The sequence below is a fragment of the Myotis nattereri genome (genome assembly GCF_964212035.1).
Source record: "Myotis nattereri genome assembly, chromosome: 6".
Lineage (NCBI taxonomy): Eukaryota > Metazoa > Chordata > Mammalia > Chiroptera > Vespertilionidae > Myotis > Myotis nattereri.
In genome coordinates this window covers 2,746,728-2,763,706 of record NC_138081.1, presented here as the reverse complement: position 1 = coordinate 2,763,706, position 16,979 = coordinate 2,746,728, and the positions used below count along the sequence as shown (strand labels likewise).

The 16,979-nt window shown below is 61.3% G+C and overlaps 2 protein-coding genes across 3 annotated transcripts; both read left to right on the top strand.

The window, feature by feature from the left end:
- The first annotated feature begins 909 nt into the window (after nt 1–909).
- Nucleotides 910–4,735, top strand: NRM (nurim). Of its 2 annotated transcripts, XM_081094958.1 has the most exons (4): nt 910–1,472; nt 1,916–2,112; nt 3,266–3,442; nt 3,778–4,735. In XM_081094958.1, the coding sequence occupies exons 1-4, from the start codon at nt 1,340–1,342 to the stop codon at nt 4,057–4,059; spliced, it is 789 nt and encodes a 262-aa protein (XP_080951084.1). In that variant the 5' UTR covers nt 910–1,339; the 3' UTR covers nt 4,060–4,735. The 2 variants fall into 2 exon arrangements, with proteins under 2 accessions (XP_080951084.1, XP_080951085.1); XM_081094959.1 differs by lacking the exons at nt 1,916–2,112; nt 3,266–3,442.
- Nucleotides 4,736–5,186: 451 nt separating this feature from the next.
- On the top strand, nt 5,187–15,085 carry PPP1R18 (protein phosphatase 1 regulatory subunit 18). Its single transcript, XM_081094929.1, has 4 exons — nt 5,187–5,275; nt 6,004–7,605; nt 12,336–12,540; nt 14,086–15,085. The coding sequence occupies exons 2-4, from the start codon at nt 6,031–6,033 to the stop codon at nt 14,103–14,105; spliced, it is 1,800 nt and encodes a 599-aa protein (XP_080951055.1). The 5' UTR covers nt 5,187–5,275; nt 6,004–6,030; the 3' UTR covers nt 14,106–15,085.
- Nucleotides 15,086–16,979: the final 1,894 nt, after the last annotated feature.

The following is a 16,979-nucleotide window of genomic DNA, read 5'->3' as shown; positions in this document are numbered from 1 at the left end:
ATGGGTCTGCAGGTCAGTGAAGCTCACCTAAAAGACATGACCCCTGAGGCCCTCAGACGCGATTTTGGTTCCTGAGTTCTCGGGACTAGTGTTTTCCCAACCTTTCTTGCACTGCGCAGAGCTGGCGCTCACTCACGCCGGTTTTTCTTGGAGAACAGATCAGACACTTCCTTCTTGGCTCCTTTTGGCCACCTTTTGTGAGCACTTGCCCACCACCACCGTGCTGCTCACGGAGCCCCAGAGGCTGTGAGTAGGTTTTTTTTTTTATCTTTTTTAAAATACGTATTTTTAGCCCTAGCTGGTTTGGCTCAGTGGATAGAGGGTCCCAGGTTTCATTTCAGTTGCAGACTCCTCCTCAGCCCTGTGCCCTGATCAGGGTTAGTGCAGGAGGCACCAAATGATGTGTTTCTCTCTAAAAAATCAATGGAAAAATATCTTTTGGTGAGGATTAAATATATATATATATAATCTTCATTGATTTCAGGTAAGGGAGAGGGAGAAACATGGGCTGCCTCCTGCACGCCCCCTACTGGGGATCAAGCCCAAAACCTGGGTATGTGCCCTTGACCAAAATCGAACCCAGGCCCTGCAGTCTTCAGGCCAACGCTCTATCCATTGAGCCAAACCGGATTTTTAACTCTGATGAAGAAAAGCTTACTTTTACATTGTAATCTGCATTATAAACAGGTCTGTAAGGGAAAATATTAACACAAAAGATCTAGGTGGTTTCTGATTAGTAAGTGGAGTTCAATGAATGAGGTTGCAGAGCCCAGTTACAGTTCATTAGACGCTGGATAAAGTTAACCTACTGCAACGTGTCCAAGTGTCATAAATAAAGCTTTCTGCCGCCAACGTTTTCACGTTTTTATTCTCATGGTGACAAGTCAGCAGCCTCTGGGAACTCCCGCGTGTGCAGTTCCCTGCGCTGCTCGGCGACGGAGGCGCGGCGGGCCCTCCCGAGGCCGAGTGCGCGCCGCCACGTGGGGCTCGCGGCCCCGTCTCCGTCCGGCGCCGAGCGGGACCCCGGCTGCGGCTCAGCCGGCCGCAGCCTCCTCGGTTCGCTGAGCTTCAGGGCCCGGGCTCGGGCGCCGCTTCCGCCAGGGCCCCGCAGGGCGGACCCGCTTCCCACGGGAGAACAGCCCACCCGAGGCCGCGGGGCCGCCGCCTTCCCCTCCCGGGGATCCCGACTTCCCGCACGTGACGCGGCGACGCGGGACCGGGCGCTCCGGGGCGTGGGCGAGGGAAGCCCCGCCCGCCGGGGCCGGGCCGGCCGGGGCGGGGCCGGGGCGGGGCCTGCGGCGCGGGAATCCCGAGCCGCCGCTCCCGCCGGCTCCCCGCCATGGCCCCGGCGCTGCTCCTGGTCCCGGCCGCCCTGGCGTCTTTCGTCCTGGCCTTTGGCACCGGCGTGGAGTTCGTGCGCTTCGCCTCCCTTCGGCCTCTTCTCGGAGGGCCCCCGGAGCCTGCGGGTCCCGGTGAGCGGGGGCCGGCGGCCCTGCGCGGGGAGGCGGGCGGGAGGCAGGAGCGGGGCGGGGCCCGCGGGCCCCACTAGGAAGTCGGGGCCGCGGTCCGGGCAGCGGACAGTGCGGCCCGAGGCCGAGGGGCGGCCGCGCGCGGTGCGGAAAGTGCTTCGTAGCCCGGCGGGGAGCCGGTTAGCGGGCCCTCTGGACGCGGGGGTTGGGGGGCCGGGGCTCCCCGCGCGCCTCGGTGCCTGCCCGGGAACGCCCCCCGGCCCTGAAGGAGGCCCGGGAAAGGGCGGACACTGCGAGGGGCGGGGAGGCGAGGCGGGCGCAGCCGAGAGATGAAGCGTTAGGGCTCTTGAAAGCTTGCAGAGACACGGCCCAGCACCCCCAGAGGAGACGAGGGTCGGGGATGTCTCCCACCATCTTCCTGTTCTTCTCTTTCCCGACTCCCCCAGAGGCACCCCAGGGCTGGCTGGCCGCCTTGCAGGACCGCGGCGTCCTGGCTCCCCTGGCGTGGGATCTGGGGCTCCTGCTGCTATTTGTGGGGCAGCACAGCCTCATGGCGACGGAGACAGTGAAGGTGTGGCTGTCCCGGTACTTTGGGGTTCTTCAGAGGTCGCTGTACGTGGCATGCACTGCCCTGGCCTTGCAGGTATGCGGCCCTCAGGGAGAGTCTGGGAAGGATGCCCTAGACTGCGGGGGGCAAGGACCTTAGGCTTGACAAAGGTGTGGGTGTAGGAGAACTCGGGGTGTCAGGACTCTAATCTCAGCTTCCGGTCCTCCACAGCACACACCTTACTTTATATCAGGAAGGGTGCACTGCCCTAGCTGGTTTGGCTCAGTGGATAGACCGTCAGCCCGAGGACTGCAGGGTCCCGGGTTCGATTCTGGTCAAGGGCATGTTCCTTGATCCAGAGTCGGAGAAGCAACCAATTGATGTGTCATTGACAGACATCAGTGTTTCTCTCTGTCTCCCCCTCCCTTCTACTCTCTCTAAAAAATAAATCTAAAAATGTGCTGGGTGAGGATTCACAAGAAAAAGGTGCACCTTGTCATTCCCCAAGCATGCGGGCCATGTGCACCGCGCCCCTGCAGATTGTCGTCCGCCCGCAGCGCTCTCCTCAGCCCTGCCCTGTCTTCAAACCCAGGGGCAGGCTCCCTAGTTACTGTGATTTTTATTTACTCACTAGAGGCCCGATGCACGAAATTGGTGCAAGGGCCTTGGCCTCAGCCCACCCACTGCAGCATTGTCCGGAAGGACGTCCAGTCTAATTAGCATATTACACTTTTATTATTATAGATATAGATGTTTTTTAATCCTCACCTGAGTATATTTTTCCATTGATTTTCAGATCGAGGGGAAGAGAGAGGGAAAGACAGAGAAATATTGATGTGAGAGAAACATCAATTGGTTGCCTCCTGCACGCACCCGACCAGGGCCCGTGCTGGGGGAGGAGCCTGTAACCGAGGTACCTGCCCTTGACAGGAATTGAACCCGGAACCCTTTGGTCTGCAGGCCAAGGCTCTATCCATTGAGTCAAACCGGCTAGGACCAGGCTTCCTAGTCAGTACTCGCCGTCTTCTCAGTGGGTGCTGGGCATAGGCTGGTCCGTGCGCCGCTCTGGCCACCCTCACCATCCTGTAAGCGCTCTGGGAAGATACGGGTCACCCTCATATCCTTGGAACCCCACCCACCACCTCCACGAGCTGAGTGTTGGTGATGCTCGAGGTAAAGATGGGGAGAGCTACAAGCCGTCTGGGTGGGGCAGCCTGTCTAGGTCTCCCAGCCCCTCTTCCTCCCCCAGCTGGTGATGCGATGCTGGGAGCCCGTCCCCAGAGGCCCTGTGCTGTGGGCAGCTCAGGCCGAGCCCTGGGCCACCTGGGTGCCCCTGCTGTGCTTCGTGCTGCACGCCGTTGCCTGGCTCCTCATCTTCAGCATCCTCCTGGTCTTTGACTACGCGGAGCTCATGGGCCTCAAGCAGGTGAGGCCCGTCCCCTGCCTTCCATCCTTTCTAGAACACCTCTCTCCTTGCCAAGGACTTCCCGCTCCTCCTCCCATGCTCGGCCACCTTCCTCTTGCTCCCGCTCCCGCTCCCTCACCTGCCCTTCTTGTATGATAATCTCCCCTCAGCTCCCGCCTCAGAGGCCAGAAGCCTCCTGGGCCTGTCGAAGGTTCCTGGCCCAGAGATGAGGGTCAGGGGCCCAAGACCTAGAAGGGGGAGGTTGCTGGGCCTGAGTCATCGAGGGGGGTACCTGGCAGGGAGGAGAGGTGACAGCTGTGAAAGGCCCCGGCTCCCTGACTGCTCCCCTCTCCTAGGTGTACTACCACGTGCGAGGGCTGGGCGAGCCCCTCGCCCTGAAGTCCCCCCGCGCTCTGAGGCTCTTCTCCCACCTGCGCCACCCGGTGTGTGTGGAGCTGCTGACGGTGCTGTGGGTGGTGCCCACCCTGGGCACCGACCGGCTCCTCCTCGCTCTCCTCCTCACCCTGTACCTGGGCCTGGCTCACGGACTTGACCAGCAAGACCTCTGCTACCTCCGGGCCCAGCTGCAAAGAAAACTGCACCTGCTCTCCAGGCCCCAGGAGGGCGGGGCCCAGTGAGCAGGTGCCTGGTGTCAGGCCCTGCACTCCTCTCCCCTGGGGTGCCGACCCCTGGCCACCCAGGCCCTGGCTTATTCAGGCCGGAGGCCCCGATCCACGGGCCGAGGGCCGTCCATCCACTCCACTCCCGCCCATCTAATGCCCTAAATCCCGAGTGTCCGTGCTCCGAGGCCCACTCCTCGCCAGCCAGGAGGGGGCGGGGACTTGCAGGTCTCACAGCTGAGGGCGTGACTCCCCTTCCCAGCCTCAGGGCGATGGGTCCCGCCTGGCTACTCCCGGGCACTCGCCTGCATCTCAGGGTCCCCTTCTCCGTGTCACTCGCGCCCAGGAGCTGGCGCAGCCGCCCCGCCCCCCGCCCTGCACCTCGAGGCCCCCTGGTTCCTGCAGCTGAGCTGAGCGGCCTCTTAGCCCTTCGTTCGGGTACGGCTCCCTGTTCTCCCGAGGAACACGCGCGGCGGGAAAATAAATCGCAGCCGGTTTCTCTGCACTTGGCGCGCGGTTTGTCGGAGCCGCGGGGCACAGTTTGGGAAGGACCTGCGGAGCCGCGGCCCAAGCCCGGCACCTCGCGCCCCCGCGACCGCTGGGCGGCGGCTGCGCCCTCGCGCCCTCGGACCCGCCCCGCCTTCCGGAGCGGCCCGGCCCCTCCCTCCACATCCCCGGACCTGGGCCCTGGGGGCCGGGCGCGGAGGGGCGAGCTCCCCGGGCTGCTGCTTCCCGGCCTCTCCTGCCGCCCCCCACGACCCCTGCCGGGCGCCCGGGACCACGCAGGACAAAGGCTGCCCGAGGCCGAGGCGTGGGGAGGGGCGGCCGGAGGCGGGGAGGGCGGGCCGGGCTCCGAGCAGCTGCCGCTTCCTCCCACGTCCCTCGAGGGGCCTGAGTCACGGGCGCCGCCCCGGTCGGCGGGCTGGGGGCGGGCGCCTGGCTCCCGGGACAGCGGTCCGGAGCCGGGTGGGTGGGGGCCGGGACGGAGGGCCAGGCGCGACGGCGCGCCGAGGAGGCCTCGCGCTCCCCGCGGGGTTGGCGGGAGCAGGTCCCGCCCCTCCTCGGGCCCCGCCCCGCGCCCCCATCCCTCTCCCCATTGTCCTCTGACGGAGTGGTCGCCTGCCCGGTCTCGGTCTGCGTCCCTCCCGGGCTCCCCGCCTCCGGATCTCCGCGACCCTCGCCTCCTCGCTCCCTCCGGACGCCGGGCCCCGCGGACCCTCCGGGCGCGCAGCGTGTGAGTGCACCGAGGGCTGGGGAGCCTCCGGCCCGGGCCGGCTGCTCCTCTTCACGCCGGGACGTCCGTCTGCCCGGTGCGATGCCCGGTCCCGGGGAGCTGAGGCGGAGCCGGGCTCCGCGCTCCTGGGTCCCGGGCACCGCGGGGGGAGGCGGGACGCGCCGGAGGGTGGACGCCGGGGTCTGGGCCCGCGCCGGCGCCGGGTCTGGAAGTCCCCGCGGGAGGGAAGTCCCCGGCCCTCTCTGGGGCGGAGGGGCGGCGGGAGGCGGGCGGAGCGCAGCTGGAAAGGGAGCCTGGACCTCGGGGGCCACTGCGACGCGCCCGGCTGTCCCAGCCGGCCGCCCTTGCCCCTGGACCTCTCCACCCTCCGCCCCTCATCTCCCTGACACCCGCTCGGGTCCCGCAGGCCCCTCTCCAGCGGGACTCGCTGACCTCCGTCCCCACTCCCACGCCCCCTGGCCCTCACCCGCAGCCTCACACCCACTTCTCTCTCCTCTCGGTCCGTCTCTGGCACCCGTGAACCCTGAGCTGCCAAATCTGAATCTCCCTCTTCCTCTGCCGCGTCCCCCCCATCGGCTTGGCCCATAGGCGTTTCTTCACTTCTGGTTTCCCTCTCCCGCCGCACTGCCTGTCCTCCCCGCCCTCCGCGTCCCACCTCCCGCGCCGCTCTGCCGTCCAGGCTCGTCCCCGGGCCTCGGCAGCACCTCCTCCCCGCTCTCTGCCTCCAGTGCGCCTCACCTGCACCTCGAGGGACCATGGCCACCATCCCGGACTGGAAGCTACAGCTGCTGGCCCGGCGCCGGCAGGAGGAGGCAGCCGCACGAGGCCGGGAGAAGGCGGAGCGGGAGCGCCTGTCCCAGATGCCAGCTTGGAAGCGGGGGCTCCTGGAACGCCGCCGGGCCAAGCTTGGTCTGTGTCCTGGGGAGCCCAGCCCTGCGTCTGGGCCTCCAGAAGCTGGGCCTCCAGACCCAGACAAGTCTGCAGTCCTGCTGGAGGCCATCGGCCCAGTGCACCAGAACCGATTCATCCGGCAGGAGCGCCAGCAGCAGCAGCAGCAGCAGCGGCGGAGTGACGAGCTCCTTGCAGAAAGGAGGCCTGGGCCTGCGGAGGCCCGGGAATGGAGACCCAGTCCAGGGGAGATACAGGATCCAAGTCCCAAAGAAAGAGAGCCCAGGGAAGAGCGGCTCAGCCCCAGGGAAGCCGGAGACAGGAGGCCGGGGGTAGGGGGAGCCCGAGAGTCAAGCCCCAGGCCTTCGGAGGCCCGGGACTGGCCGCGCCCGGGAGAGGCTGGAGACAGGGCCTCGGGGCTGCCAGAGGCGCGGCGGTGGAGGCTGAGCCCGGGAGAAGTGGACGGAGGTGTGACCCCGGCAGAGCCTGGAGAGCAAAGCCCCCGGAGGAAGGAGGCGGCCGGGGGGAGGCTGAGCCCAGTGGAGTCTGACGGCCAGCACTTGGGCCCAACGGAGGCCCCTAAACGGAGGCCTGGCTGCGCAGAGTCTCCGGAGCAGAGTTGGAAGCCACTGGAGGCGTCAGAATGGAGTCTGAGCCCAGGAGACGGGAAAGGCAGCGCGGAGGACCGTGGGAGCAGAGAAGACAGGCGGGCTCCCGGGGCGGCCCCCGAGGAGCTGACCGGGCTGCCCGGGACCCCGGCGCACGAGGCTGCGGGCCGCAGCTCCGAAGGCGGGCAGACCGCAGAGCGGAGCCCCAGCCCCGCCGAGGGTGGGGAGGGGGACTCCAGGCTGCCCGAAGGGTGGAAATGGACCCTGCTCTCCGGGAAGGCTCGAGAATGGACAGCCAGGGACCCAGAGACTCAGACTCGGAAGCCAGCCCCTCCGGAGCCCGCGGGGAAGCCCCTGGGGCCTCTCTGTGCGGAGGCTGCAGGGGAGGAGGCGGTGGCCCAAGTCCGGCCCCCGAGCGCCCTGCAGAGCCGCTGCGCTGGGCCCTGCCCCCTCCCGCCCGAGGACGCGCGGCCCGGAGGCTCTAGGCAGCAGGAAGAGGAAGCGGAGGAGCCGCGGCCCCCACCTGCCCCGCTGTCTCCCCCACCACCGGCCCCCCAGTCCCCTGGGGATCCCCTCATGAGCCGGCTGTTCTATGGGGTGAAGGCAGGGCCAGGGCTGGGGCCACCCCGCCGCAGCGGGCACACCTTCACCGTCAACCCCAGGCGGTCTGCGCCCCACGCAGCCCCTGCCGCTCCTGCCCCCGCTGATGCTGCGGCCCCCGGGGCCGGGAAGAAGCGGTACCCGACTGCGGAGGAGATCTCGGTTCTGGGGGGCTACCTCCGCCTCAGCCGCAGCTGCCTTGTCAAGGGGTCCCCTGAAAGGCACCACAAACAGGTAGGGAGCAGCCAAGCCAGACTTCGTAGCAGCCCACTCGCCGTGCCCTCTGGGCTCTGAATTCCACCTTTCTCTCTGACCCCTGCTCCTGGTCCTCTGGTCAGCCTCCCCTGCCCTCCTCTGCAGACACCCCCTCCTCCTCACAGCCCCTGTCCATGGCCAAGCCTCGAGGGTCTGCCCACAACCATGCTGTCCCTGGGGTGTCGCAGGGTGTGCCCCGACTGCTCCCTCTCTGCTCCCTCTGGCTCTAAGGCCCCCCATTTCTTTCCTTCCTTTCCTCTGAGTCTGTGACCCAACCCAGCCCATCTGGTGGGAGACAGGCCAACAACCTTGACTCTGTGACAAGCAGGGTCACCAGGATGACAGCCCTCACAGCTTCCAGGGGGGAATGTGGGGCGGGGGCTGGGGGGTGGCTTTGCGGTTCTAGAGAGAAACTGAAGGAAGAAGTGAGTGGAGGGAGGCCTCAGAACCCCAAGGAAGAGAGGACAGCTGAGTGGCCATGGCCTGGGCTGGAGGGCGTGGGGAACAGAGCAGGGCTGGCCAAAGAGCAGGTCTGCCCCTGGGAGAGGCTCACAGAGGCCATTAGAGTGGGCCACCTCAGGCTGCACCCCAGCTTCGGACAGTGCCGCCTCTCCCAGCCTGCCGCCTCTGCCTTCCTCCCGGCCTCGCCCGCCCTTCTCAGGACTGGCTCACACTGGGGTTCCCCTCTCACTGGCCTCTCCCTCCCCTTGGGGTAGAAAAAGAGAGAAGTGAACGTGGAGGCACTGCTGAGAGCAGGAAGTCCAATGGGAGTTGAGGACAGGGGTGGGGCCAAGGCCAGCGGAGGGTCAGAGGTCAGACTGGAATCAGGGTGTGCAGGAAAGTGGGAGAAGCCAGGCTAAGGGCTCCCTGGCCTGGCCCTGGTCCCACCCCTTCCGCAGTCCCTTCCAGCTCATACCTGTCCCCCGAGACGGAAGCACTTCCTGGTCTCCAGTCCTCATCCCACATGTGCCACCCTCAGACCTGGTTTCTGTGTCCACAGGGACCACAGGCTAGGTTCAGCTTGGGGGTCATTGTCCCCCGCTCATCATCACAAGGAGCTTAAGTGCCCACCCCGAGCCCGCGACTATGCAGTGAGGTAGGTCAGGAAGGCCAGGGCGAAGTGTTCAGAAAAGTCACTTCCTACAGAGTCAGCTGGCTTTGCTTTTGGGGTGGACAGAGCAGAGGGAGCATGAAGTTTGGGACCCAAAGTCCAGGGCCGTCCGGGTGCAGGGCAGGACCTGTGGTGGTGACCGTACCTGGGTCAGGGATCTGGGAGCCGGAAGCAGATCACCCAAACAGGAAGCCTGGGGTGGGGGCCGGAAGGCGGGGGGGCCGAGTGGGGACTGGGCCCTGCCTGCCAGCACCACTCAGGATGTGGTGAGAGGAGGAAGCAGAGCGGGGTGGGGGTGGGGCGGAGCAGCGCTCTGCGGACCACAGGCCTCCCCCTCGCCCTTTCAGGCTCATGAGGGGCTAGCATCCCTGTCCCAGCTCTGCCCTCTAGTTCAGGGATAGGAGCACCCCACCGCCCGCCTCCTTCCCTAAGTAACATCTGCAGGCCAGTTACACCAGCCTTATTCAGAGGAACCCCAGGCTTGTCCCGGGCGCAGAGCCCTCCCTCTCCAGCCCCCTCGGGACCTTATATAGCTGATGAGCCAGTGAGTCACCCCTCCGCACCCCCTCCCGTGCGGGCTGTACATTCCTGGGAAGCCCAGTCAGAAGTTGGGGTTGGGGGAGGGAAGCAGAGTGTGGAGAGAGTCAAACATGGACTGAAAGCAAATAAAATGAGCCCTTTATCAGCGTGTCTAACACTGCAGAGCTCGTCCCCGAAGGGGGGCATGAAAAGAAAAGAGACCTGGGTTCCCAGAAGTTTGGGTAAATCTGTCAGTCACAGAACCAGAGATGTCCCCTTTAAGAAGTTTGGATGCAAAGGGTCTGGTTGCTGTCACCAGTTCTATCAGCCATTTCACGGACAGGTCAGCTGTGTGCAGGCTGGGCTCCCCCGGCCTTGGTCCTCTGCTGGGACCTCATCTGGGGTCTGCATGAACCCCTCCTTACCCAGTAAAGCATCTCCCAGTCTCCTGTTGACAGAAGACACAGGGCAGTAAGGCGCAGGGTGAGTGGGAGCTGGAGGCAGGAGGAGCGGGAGTGGGTGTGACTAATGTGTGGCTGGGAGAGGGGCATTGGGTATGTTGGGAGAAGAGTGTTCCGGGCAGAGGGGGCAGCGGGTGCCGAGGCCTGCGGGAGTGCCTGGGCCTGTGTGGCTGGAGGGAGGATGCCCAGAGTGAGGGCGTGGCCATGGCAGCATCCTCCAGACCAGTGATGGCGGACCTTTTGAGCTCATGTCAGCATTTTGAAAAACCCTAACTTAACTCTGGTGCTGTGTCACATATAGAAATTTTTTGATCTTTGCAACCATAGTAAAACAAAGACTTATATTTTTAATATTTATTTTATATATTTAAATGCCATTTAACAAAGAAAAATCAACCAAAAAAATGAGTTCGCGTGTCACCGCTGACACACGTGTCATCGGTTCGCCATCACTGCTCTATACTTAGACCTTGGTCAGGCTCTAGCTTTTGTCCCGGTGAGGTGGGGAGCCAGTGCAAGAGGGACAGTCCCTGAATTTCAGGCTCCAGGGGGGACCCATGTTAGCAACTTCCTGTCCAGCCACCTTCCAGGCTTTGCTCACATCCCAGTCCGCTGAGGCTCAGGGGTGCGGGGAGCCAGCACCAAGTGTCTCAAAACATGCTGGGAAGGCCTGATAGGTCTGGACCTTTCCAGGGAGTTCGCAGGAACCTCCTGCTATATATATATATACTAGGGGCCTGGTGCACGAAAATCGTGCACTGGGTGTGTCGGCGGGGGGGGGGGGGGGGGGAGAGTGTCCCTCAGCCCAGCCTGCCCCCTCTCACATACTGGGAGCCCTCAGGCGTTGACCCCCATCACCCTCCGATCGCCTGATCGGCCCCTTGCCCAGGCCTGACGCCTCCGCCAGAGGTGTCAGGCTTGGACAGGGGACCCCCATCTCCCCCCGATCACTGGCTCTGGCCCCCGCCCAGGCCTGAGGCCTCTGGCCCAGGAATCATGCCTGGGCAGGGGACCCCCATCTCCCTCTGATTGCTTGCTCCACCCCCCGCCCAAGCCTGACACCTCTGACCCAGGCTTCAGGCCTGGGCAAGGGGACCATCATATCCCCCCAATCCCCGGCTCCGCCCCCCACCCAGGCCTGATGCCTCGGCCAGAGGAGTTGACCCTCATCACCCTCCGATCACCAATCACCGGATCGGCCCCTTGACCAGGCCTGAGGCCTCCGGCAGAGGTGTCAGGCCTGGGCAGGGGACCCCCAGCTCCCCGCGGTTGCAGGCTCCGCCCCTGCCCAGGCCTAACGCCTCTGGCCTAGGCGTCCGGCCTGGGCAGCGGGGACCTGCAGTGGCAGCGGGGGGCGCCGCGATCGTGGGCTCCGCTTTAGGCCCAGGCAAGGGACCCCTAGCTCCTGGGACTGCCAGCTTCGACCGTGTCCAGCTCCCATTGCTGGCTCCACCCCTACTTCCTGCTATCACTGGCCAGGGCGGCAAAGGCGCCTGATTCTCCGATCATGGCTGGGGGGCAGAGCAAAGGCGGCCCCAGGGCCGCCTTTGCCCTGCCCCCCAGCTCTTAGCTCCCCCCTGGGTTTCCGATCACTGTCAGTGGCAGGGGGCTTCTTCCTGCTTTCCCTTTCGCCTCCCTGCATTGTGCCTACATATGCAAATTAGCCGCCATCTTGTTGGCAGTTAACTGCCAATCTTAGTTGGCAGTTAACTGCCAATCTTAGTTGGCAGTTAATTTGCATATAGCCCTGCTTAGCCAATGAAAACGGTATCGCCGTACGCCAATTACCATTTTTCTCTTTTATTAGTGTAGATTTTTTTTTTATTGATTTTTTACAGAGAGGAAGGGAGAGAGATAGTTAGAAGCATCCATGAGAGAGAAACATCGATCAGCTGCCTCCTGCACGCCCCCCACTGGGGATGTGCCCGCAACCAAGGTACATGCCCTTGACCGGAATCGAACCTGGGACCCTTCAGTCCCCAGGCCAACGCTGTATCCACGGAGCCAAACCGGCCAGGGCAACCTCCTGCGTTTTGCTCCTAGTTAATCCCACGCTGGCCCGTCCCTTCCCCTGAGCTCCTGAGGAGGGCCCAGGGCTGCGGGGGGCGGGCAGCAGTGAGGACAGCGGGCTGTTTTGGGGGAGCCTGTCCCTCCCGTCTCCTGTCTGGGGTGCTCCTGTCTGCCTGTCCCTCTGTGCACTCTCACCCCACCCTGCGTCTGCCAGACCCTCCCCTCTGCCCTGTCACCTCCCCGGCTGCACCTCGGGACACCCTGTGTTGAGGGAAGAGCACTCCTCGGGCCCTGCTGTGGGTTGCCTTGCTTTCCCCTGGGACCCCTCCAGGCGGGCTCCAAGCTCACCGCGGGAGGCTTCCCGTTCCGATCGCGGGACTATGCCCACGGTGTCCTTTCCCTGCTGCCTCCCGCCCGCTGGTCCTGCGTTACTCACCTCTGCCCCTGCCAAACGCAGGCCCAAGTCTCATGTTTTTGAAACTGATCGAAGGAAAACTGGGCCCCGGGGGGTGGGGAGGGCAAAGGCAGCGGGTGCCCAGCCCCAGCCCCACGCCCACCTTGCACGGGCTGAGGTGGGTGACCTGCCTCCTTCGCCCCCCACCCCCCAGCTCAAGATCTCCTTCAGCGAGACAGCCCTGGAGACTACGTACCAGTACCCCTCCGAGAGCTCGGTGCTGCGGGAGCTGGGCCCGGAGCCCGAGGCCCCCGGCGCCCCCGCGGCCCAGGCCCAGCCCGACGAGGAGGAGGAGGAGGAGGAGGAGGAGCTGCAGGCGGAGCCCCGGGGCGGCCTGCGCTCCAAGGCGCTGCTAGTGGGTGAGTGGCCTCCGCTGGCGCGAGGGCGCCGCCTGGCGTCCAGAGCGGACACTGCGGTCCTGGAGGAAAACGCTGGCGCTGGAAGGGCTCGCCAGGTCCTTGACCGGATGGGGAAGCTGAGGTCCCGGAGAGCAAAGTGCACATCGGGTCTCCCGAGTGTAAAACCAGGGCTTTCCTCGAGCTCCCCTGGGTGGGTTAGAGCTCGGGGTTTGGGTCAGTCAGGCCTGAGTGTGAATTTTATCTTCTCTTATGGTGTGGCCTCAGGCAAATAACCTGACGGTTGGCCTCAATTTATTATTATTTTTAAAAAATTTTTAAATATATTTTACTTATTTCAGAGAGGAAGGGAGAGGAAGGGAGAGGGAGAGAGAGATAGAAACATCGACGACGAGAGAGAATCATTGATCGGCTGCCTACTGCACACCCCCCCTACTGGGGATGGAGCCCATAACCCAGGCATGTGCCCTTGGCCAGAATCAAACCTGGGACCCTTCAGTCCACAGGCTGATGCTCTATCCACTGAGCCAAGCTGGCCAGGCAAATTTTTATTATTATTTCTTTTATTTTAGAGAGAGTAGAAGGGAAAGAGGATGAAAGAGTGATGTGAGAGAGACACATCGAGTGGTTGCTTCCCACACGTACCCTGACTGCAACCAGGGATTGAGCCTGCAACACAGGTACATATCCTTGACCGGACTCGAACCCAGGACCCTTTAATTTGCAGGCCAATTTACTCCGCACTAAAACAACTGAGCAGCCTGGCTGGTTTGGCTCAGTGGATAGAGCGTCGGCCTGTGGACTGAAGGGTCCCAGGTTCGATTCTGGTCAAGGGCACATGCCTGGGTTTCAGGCTCAGTCCAATGTGCAGGAGGCAGCCAATCAATGACTCCCTCTCATCATTGATGTTTCTATCTCTCCCTCTCCCTTCCTCTCTGAAATCAATAAAAATAAATAAATAAATAAATAAATAAATAAATAAATAAAACCACTGAGCACACTGGCCAGAGTTCAGTTTATTACTGAAAAGGAGTTAAAAATAATTGCCTCCTGGAGTCACTGAGAGGGTTAAATAATTTTAATGAAGCACCTAGAACAGTGGTTCTCAATCTTCTGGCCCTTTAAATACAGTTCCTCATGTTGTGACCCAACCATAAAATTATTTTGTTGCTACTTCATAACTGTAATGTTGCTACTATTATGAATCGTCATGTAAATATCTGATATGCAGGATGGTCTTAGGCGACCCTGTGAAAGGGTCGTTTGACCGCCAAAGGGGTCGCGACCCACAGGTTGAGAACCGCTGACCTAGAACCATGGCTGGACATCACATCACTTCACCGCGCCTGGGGTGGTTGTGAGGCTGTTATGAGAATGCCTGGCAGAGTATGAGGGAATGAGTGTGGCTGCTGCTGTTCCTGCCAGGAGCAAGCACTCAGTGTGGACAATGTTAGACCACTTCCCCGTGCTCCTGGCCCGCGGGTGGGCGGGTGGGGAGCTGGAGGCAGAGGCTGGCACTCACCCCCGTTATCGCCTCCTCCCCCACAGATGAGTCCTGCCGGAGGTGACCCTCTTTCAGCACGGGGACCTACCTTCCTCCTTCCCGAAATGAAGATCCTGGGTCCCGGAAGTTCAGAACAGACGCCCCTGAAAGGAGCCTGGCAGGAAGGGCAGCCCGCGTCCTCCGACCTGCTGTCCCCGCCCTGTCTCTGAGGACAGAGCCCAAATGCCACCTCGCCCCCAGTCCCCAGAGTGAGCGCCAGCTGTGCTCACGCTCCCTGGGCGGCCCAGTCCCAGGCGGAGGCCGAGCTCACGGGAGGGGTGGAGGAGAACCCTCCATCTGTGGGCACAGCACACCTCCCGGCAGCCTTCCTCGGGAGGCCGGCCCAGTCCTTTTATAGGCACCTCTTTCTCCTGTTCCTTAGGCACTGCCCTTCCTTTACAGCTCCTGCTTCCTCTCTCTTTTTAATAATATTTTTTTATTGATTTCAGAGAGGGAGAGGGAGAGAGATAAAAACATCAATGATGAGAGAGAACCATCAATCGGCTGCCTCCTGCACGCCCCGACTGGGGATCAAGCCGGCAACGGGGCCTGTGCCCTGACTGGGAATCGAACCGTGACCTCCTGGTTCACAGGCTGATGCTCAACCACTGAGCCCCACGGGCTGGGCTCTGGCCTCCTCTCTTGACCATAACCGGGTTTACAAACACCCCCAGCTCCCCTCCCAAGGTCCCAGGTTTACAAGCCACGCCTGTTCCCATGTCCGCGTGGAGCCTCTTCCCCTCCCCCAGGCACCTCTGGGGTGTGGCTTCCCCCGCTTTTGCTCAGTATTACTCCGCCCCAGTCTTCCCCAAGAGGGCAGGCTGGGAATCTTAGCTCTGTACCCCATCTGGTTATTTAATTCTGTTCCTCTTCATGGTTCACAAATGCATTGCAAGGGTTTGGTGTGACTAACGAAGCACCTCAATTCTCCCCTGCTTCTCCTTCCTTATCAATTGCCTGTTTTTAAAAAGACAAAAACAACTGTTCATAATAAAGTGGAGCTCTTTCCAACTCTCCTGTTGCTGCTCCTTCTTTAGAAAAAAAAGTGTATGTGGAGGCTGCTCTGGTTCGTCCAAGCCTCTGCCCTCTTCCTACGGCCAAGAAGGGGAAGTGGCCGGGCTGTGGGCGGGGTGGGCGGAGCTCAGCGCTGCGGCAGGAAGCTTTGGGAGCCCCCAGCGGCTTCTCCAAGGGCTGGTTTGAGGAAGGGCAGTGGAAGTATCTGCCAGACATGGCCAGTGCAGTGAGGGCAGACTAGGCTGGCTAGGCTCAACCCCACGCCTGGCACCTCGTAGACAAAAAAGTTATTTCTAGAATGAATGATTCAATGAGTCAATCAGCAGATGAAAAGAGCGAAGGAACTGGAAGCAGAGGATGCTCTGAATTGGAGGGGTCCAGTATTCAGAGGCCGAAGGCAACGCAAGCAGCAGGCAGTGTGCCAGTGGCTAACCCAGAGTCCTTCACCCCAAGACTCGGCACCAATAACAAACCTGAAAAACAGAGTGCAGGGTCCTGAAAGGGTCTCCTCTGATGGAAGCAGGTGTTCTCAAAGGTTTAAGATCCACGCTGCCCTGGCCAGTGGCTCGGTTAGTTGGAGCATCATCCCGTGCACAAAAAGGTTGTGGGTTCAATCCCTGGTGAGGGTATCTATGGGAGGCAATTGATAGATGTTTCTCTCTGGTGTTTCTCTCTCTCCCCCTTCTTTCCTCTCTCTCTAAAATCAATAAAAACATGTCCACAGGCAAGGATTAAAAAAAAATCCATTGCTATTTCATGGCTTTGTTGCCCAAGTATATAGTTGGGAGATTTTCCCATTCCGAAGAATTCTATCTTCTACAAATGTGGGAGATCTGCACTTTCCTTACCAGGCCAGTTTTTAGTTCTCCGGGGTAGGAAGACATGCTTGGATAGGTATGGTCTTGTCCATAGAGGATGCCCAGTCGGAGGGACCCCACTAAGAACAGGATGTACTAGACAAATTGATCTAAACATATGCCAACAGCCTCTAATTTACTAGCAGGGGGACCAGTTCAGAGAGGCTGTGTGTATGGAGGGTAACAGAATCTTTAAGGTAGTAACTCATTAGGTAAAGACCCTCATCTGTTTGTTTGTTTAATTTATTTATTTATTTATTTTATCCTCATCTGTTTTGACCCAAGAAAGTAGAGGCAGGAGGCCGAGAGATGCCAGGGGTGCCCACAGTCCATCTCAGAAACCAAAAGCAGTGTGTCCAAGAAGTCAATGACACGGAATTACCAGTGGCTGTTAATTGGAATAACCATGTTTTGTTTCTCGACAGTAGTGTCTGATAAGTCCCATTAATCATGAAGCATGGCGCACGGTCAGACAGGTCGGACAGCAGGGTCAACTAACAAGGTCTGCTCACTTGTAAATACACAGCCACCAGTGCACTTCGCAAGCTGTTAGCAAACATGCAGAGCACAGCTCGGGCACGCCTTATTCGGAGATCTTTTATTTTTACTGATTTCAGAGAGGAAAGTAGAGAGAGAGAGAGGGAAACATCGATGATGAGAGAATCATTGATCGGCTGCTTCCTGCAGGCCCCCTACTGGAGATCAAGCCCGCAACTGGGAATCGAATCCTGACCTCCCGGTTCATAGGCTGACACTCAACCACGGAGCCATAGCCGCCAGACTAGTTCGGAGAGCCTTTGAAAGTGCTTTCTGAGAGAGCAGCAAGAAAGCAAGCACCTGTTCTCCCCGCAGGTCCTCGCTCAGGCCTAACCTGTGCTCACCGCTGCTGCAGACAGGGCTCCGAGCGAGCTCACTCCTCGTCAGTGTGGGCTAATTTGAAATGAAATTCCAAAATACACCTTGCTTTTTTTTTGGGGGGGGGGCCTCCATAGAACTTACATGCTCACCCTAGCCGGTTTGGCTCAGTG

Coding starts and splice junctions, on each gene's coding strand:
- NRM (XM_081094958.1), top strand. CDS start 1,340: ATGGCCCCGGCGCTGCTCCTGGTCCCGGCCGCCCTGGCGTCTTTCGTC. Junction 2,113..3,265: donor GCACTGCCCTGGCCTTGCAG/GTATGCGGCCCT, acceptor TTCCTCCCCCAG/CTGGTGATGCGATGCTGGGA. Junction 3,443..3,777: donor AGCTCATGGGCCTCAAGCAG/GTGAGGCCCGTC, acceptor CCCCTCTCCTAG/GTGTACTACCACGTGCGAGG.
- PPP1R18 (XM_081094929.1), top strand. CDS start 6,031: ATGGCCACCATCCCGGACTGGAAGCTACAGCTGCTGGCCCGGCGCCGG. Junction 7,606..12,335: donor CTGAAAGGCACCACAAACAG/GTAGGGAGCAGC, acceptor CCCACCCCCCAG/CTCAAGATCTCCTTCAGCGA. Junction 12,541..14,085: donor CTCCAAGGCGCTGCTAGTGG/GTGAGTGGCCTC, acceptor CCTCCCCCACAG/ATGAGTCCTGCCGGAGGTGA.